At 42.9% G+C, this 5,000-nt stretch overlaps 1 protein-coding gene across 1 annotated transcript in view; it reads left to right on the top strand.

The window, feature by feature from the left end:
- crfb16 (cytokine receptor family member B16) overlaps positions 1 to 5,000 on the top strand; it is a 14,973-nt gene that overhangs the window by 4,711 nt on the left and 5,262 nt on the right. Inside the window, exon 4 of the mRNA XM_031292711.2 lies at positions 3,749 to 3,939. Within this exon, the coding sequence (XP_031148571.1) occupies positions 3,749 to 3,939 (191 nt within the window). The remainder of the gene's footprint in view (positions 1 to 3,748; positions 3,940 to 5,000) is intronic.

The raw sequence follows: 5,000 nt of genomic DNA, 5'->3' as shown, positions 1-5,000 counted from the left end.
ACGTAATTAGTACACAGTGATAAATGTCACCCAACAGGTAGGCTGCACCTGTCCACAGGCCACGCTGACTCATGTTTACACCTAATTACTAAATACTGTTTGAGTGGCAGGAGATTCAGATGAGTCAGAGAGAGGGAATGGGTTCTGGGCTCCAGTGCTTTGGATCTTGCGGTGCTGGCAGGTAGATCTGGGTCCAGGCTCAGGGTGAGATGGTCTGAGGTGATACAGGGAAAAAGCAAGTTAGCAACAGGTAATTCACAATAGTGAAAGTTTAGATTGGCTTGCATGTTCTCATAGAAGCTGATTCAACGATCCGGCGGGGACTGGAATTACATCCTCACTGTGGTTTTCAATTAATCTGGATGCAAAACACAAAGAGAATAAGTAGCTTCAGTGAGTCAGAGGCATGCAGGGAGTTTGGATAATAATCTCTGAGGCACAACTTCAACTTCTTCTGGAAAATAGGGCAAATATGTTCAGTTTCAGATTACACAACCCGTTCCGCAGTCATGCTGCGACGTTTGTTGTATACGTTTGAGTGCAGCCCTCAGCCATATTATGTCCTATCTCAAAATGTTAACCCTCCTGTTGTCCTCGGGTCAAATTTGACCCGTTTTCAAAGTTTCTGTATCAGAAATATAGGTTACTTTAAACCAAATTGCTTCAAAAATAGCATGGACGGTTCCATACAACGCTTTTTGCGAGTAAAATGAAGGACCGGATCATTACTCTCATTGAATTGTGGGGGTTTTATTCCACTTTATAGCATTTGAAAAGAAATTGAAATGGTTTCAAAACAGTTTCCTGACTAAACGTTGACAGATACCAGTCTGTGATCCACTCCACATCCTCTGATTTTAATTGTTAGTCAAAATAATTCATTATTTGTGCTTTTTTTTAACTCAGAAAGTAGGTATAAGTTAATATTAATGATGTTTATTGGCCATGAATTCCAGAAATAAGTGTAACACTAGTGGTAATAGGTTGGAATGAAGTTGGCTAAGACGATGTAACACAGAATGGGGTGATAGTTTATACTTTAACAGAAGGAGGACAACACAAGGGTTAATGCAGGGCGAGTTTTCCCAGTCAGCAAGTCATTATTCTGATTATTCCTACACCACATGAATGTAGCACAAAACGCCCTATCTCGCAAAGTTAACAAAAGTGAAAAAGAGTGAAAGATAATTTGCGTATCGACTCCAAAATGTAATGGGTTCTTCCTCGAGCCGTGCTTCATCCTTCCACCAAGTTTAAATAAAATCAGGGCAGAACTTTTTACAACAAACAAAGTTTACGTTACTGTAAAACTGACAAGATGTGGAAGGAAGCCTGTTGTTTTTGGGGATATTTTGGTGGTCTGTGAGTTTCTGTTTAATTATATAGTGGTCCTTGGTCTGAAAAAGTTTGAGTAACACTGCGTTAGATGATCGTAATGACGTGTTGTGCCCGCAAAAGCGTTAAAATCTCAAGCATCAAAAGCGCCAAAAAAGTGCCGAAAGGAACCACTGGAATGTAATTAGTTCACGGTGATAAATGTCACCCAACAGGTAGGCTGCACCTGTCCACAGGCCACGCTGACTCATGTTTACACCTAATTACATCCTCAATGTGGTTTTCAATTAATCTGGATGCAAAACAAAATCAAAACACAAAGGGAATAAGTAGCTTCAGTGAGTCAGAGGCATGCAGGGAGTTTGGATAATAATCTCTGAGGCACAACTTCAACTTCTTCTGGAGAATACGGCAAATATGTTCAGTTTCAGATTACACAACCCGTTCCGCAGTCATGCTGCGACGTTTGTTACAATGGCACTCTGAGAGTGCAGCCCTCAGCCATATTATGTCCTATCTCAAAATGTTAACCCTCCTGTTGTCCTCGGGTCAAATTTGACCCGTTTTCAAGTTTGTACCAGAAATATAGGTTACTTAAAACCAAATTACCTAAAAATAACATTGATGGTTCCATACAACGCTTTTTGTGAGTAAAATGAAGGATCGGATCATTACTCTCATTGAATTGTGGGGGTTTTATTCCACTTTATAGCATTTGAAAAGAAATTGAAATTGTTTCAAAACAGTTTCCTGACTAAACGTTGACAGATACCAGTCTGTGATCCACTCCACATCCTCTGATTTTAATTGTTAGTCAAAATAATTCATTATTTGTGCTTTTTTTTAACTCAGAAAGTAGGTATAAGTTAATATTAATGATGTTTATTGACCATGAATTCCAGAAATAAGTGTAACACTAGTGGTAATAGGTTGGAATGAAGTTGGCTAAGACGATGTAACACACAATGGGGTGATAGTTTATACTTTAACAGAAGGAAGACAACACAAGGGTTAATGCAGGGCGAGTTTTCCCAGTCAGCAAGTCATTATTCTGATTATTCCTACACCACATGAATGCGGCACAAAACGCCCTATCTCGCAAAGTTAAAAAAATTGAAAGAGAGTGAAAGATAATTTGCGTATCCACTCCAAAATGTAATAGATTCTTCCTTGACCCGTACTACATCCTTTCTTCAAGTTTCATTGAAATTGTGCAAGTAGTTTTTCTGTAATCCTGCTGACAGACAGACAAACTAAACTGAAAACCTGGAACGTAAAAGCAGTATTAGGGGTTAAAACTCTCCGTGAGTCTCTTGGTGTAAAGAAAACATTAGAAAAGCCTCAAAAAACGTCCCAAAAAATAGTCATCCCAAAATCGTAAAAAGGTAAAAAAAACAAAAAAACATCTAGGGCCCTATTTTAACGATCTAAGCTGCGTTTAGGGCGTGTCCAAATCCACTTTTGCTAGTTTGACGGCAGAAAAAAGGGTCCGTGCGCTGGACGCATGGTTCTAAAGGGTTGTACTTAGTGTCTTCATTAATCAGAGGTGTGTTTTGGGTGTAACATGCAATCAACCAATCAGAGACCATCTCCCATTCCCTTTAAAAGCCAGGCGCGTTTGGACCTTGGAGTATTGTTATTGTGATGGCGCATTTGCACCGTAAAATTTTCATTTTTAATCTTTTGCATGTGTGTGTGCTGCTGTGCGTCCCTGTGTGTGTAACAAGCATAGTGTGCGCCTGCTGTACATAAGCCTAGGAGCATTTTACTAATGCGCTATTAAAATAATGACATGGTGCGCTATTGACTTTAGACCACGATTTTGTTGGTCAATGGCACGATCACTTCCGCTGCCTCAAGATAGCAATACGGCAGAATGCACCTGAACACACCTCCCTGTAAGACCAGCACGCCCAGAATGCACCTGAACACACCTCCCTGTAAGACCAGCACGCCCATGGGCCACAGATAGGTGCAGGTGCATTTGCTATTTAAACGACGTGGGCGCTGGACAGGAAACTGACAACTGCATCAGTCTTAAACTAGCAAAGACACTTGCGCCAGGCTTTGCGCCACACTCCGCCGGGTGCAAGATAGGGCCCTGAAAGCATAAACAACGTAAAAAGCGTCAAAAAATGTTTGAAACCGTCACAAAAGCGTGAAAAAGCACTTAAAAGTGCCTTCACAAGCATAACAAAAAAACGTTAAAGGCCTCAAAAAGGCGAAAATAAACATAAAAAAACGTTTAAAAAAAATCTTCAAAAGCAAAAATAAAGTTGAAAGCGTCAAAAGAATCAAGAAAAGCATTGCATATGTTTTACAGCATTAAATAATACGTTAAAAAGCATCAAAGAAAAAGGGTAAAAAGTGTCAAAAAGCGTCATTCTGTCCTCTTCTTCTCTTGCTGCTGCAGGGAGTTTGAGCTGACGGTGCTGAACGGCAGCTGGGTGGACGCTCCCGAGTGTCAGCTGACTCCTCACGCTCACTGTGACCTGACCTTTGACCTGGGTTCCGACGCTGACTACAACATCCGCGTCAGAGCGCAGCGTGGCTCCCGGCTGTCAAACTGGACCCAACTCAGCCGGCCGTTCAACCGCAGACACAGTAAGACGCCGACAGACACACACAATTAAATATTAACAGTACCAGTCAAAAATTTGGACACACGGGCGCCCGGATAGCTCAGTTGGTAGAGCCGGTGCCCATGTATGGAGGTTTACTCCTCGGCGCAGCGGGCCTGGGTTCAACTCCGACCTGCACCCCTTTGCTATCATTCCCCCTCTCTCTCCCCTTTCATGTTTTCAGCTGTCCTGTCAAAATAAAGGTTGAAAATGCCCAAAAGATAATTTAAAAAACTTTGGACACGCTTTCTCATTCACTTAAATAGGAAGTATATATGAAACATAAATGCTACATCATGAGGCCTGTACAAGATAGTTCAAACCAGTCTCCCGGCAGTTTGTGTAAATGTCATTTTTAATCTATTGATACGTGTTCACGGGGACGTTTTTCTCGTTTTTTACGTGGTGGGCAGCACAAAATACCCTACAGGGAAAGCACGCCTCACACGCCGGGAGACGGCCGAAAAGGATGCCTCATATGCTGGGAGACAGCCGCAAGGCGGCCGCTGAGAACGCGGCTACGGGGAAAGGACACCTCACATGCCGGGAGACGGCCGAAAAGGACGCCTCACGCGCCGGGAGACGGCCGCGGGGGACGGCCGCTGGGGACGTGCCACAATGACGGGATGGCGGAGGTTGGGTTTAGGAAAAACACTACAGGGAAAGGACGCCTCACACGCTGGGAGATGGCCACTGGGAACGCGCGACAATAACGGTTGTGATTAGGAAGACTACGGGAAACAAAACGCCACAGGCGGGACGCGATCCCCGCTCGCCCAGGTGAAAGCCCTGTGTTGTTTGATCCATGGTGGATGGGTCAAACGTTTTTTTATATTTTCATACTACTCCCTACCATTTTTGTGCTGTGACCACGAAATATGCTTCCCATTGAAATACATTACTTCACATTTTTGTGCTGGCCACCACGTAAAAACAAGAAAAACGTCCCTGTGAACACGAATCAATAGATTAAAAATAACGTGACATTTACACGAACTGCCGTGAGACCGGGCTGGATAGTTATCTGGTGACATACAGAAAAGC

The sequence above is a fragment of the Sander lucioperca genome, chromosome 9 (genome assembly GCF_008315115.2).
Source record: "Sander lucioperca isolate FBNREF2018 chromosome 9, SLUC_FBN_1.2, whole genome shotgun sequence".
In the NCBI taxonomy this organism is placed as follows: domain Eukaryota; kingdom Metazoa; phylum Chordata; class Actinopteri; order Perciformes; family Percidae; genus Sander; species Sander lucioperca.
This window is presented reverse-complemented; position numbering and strand designations above follow the sequence as displayed.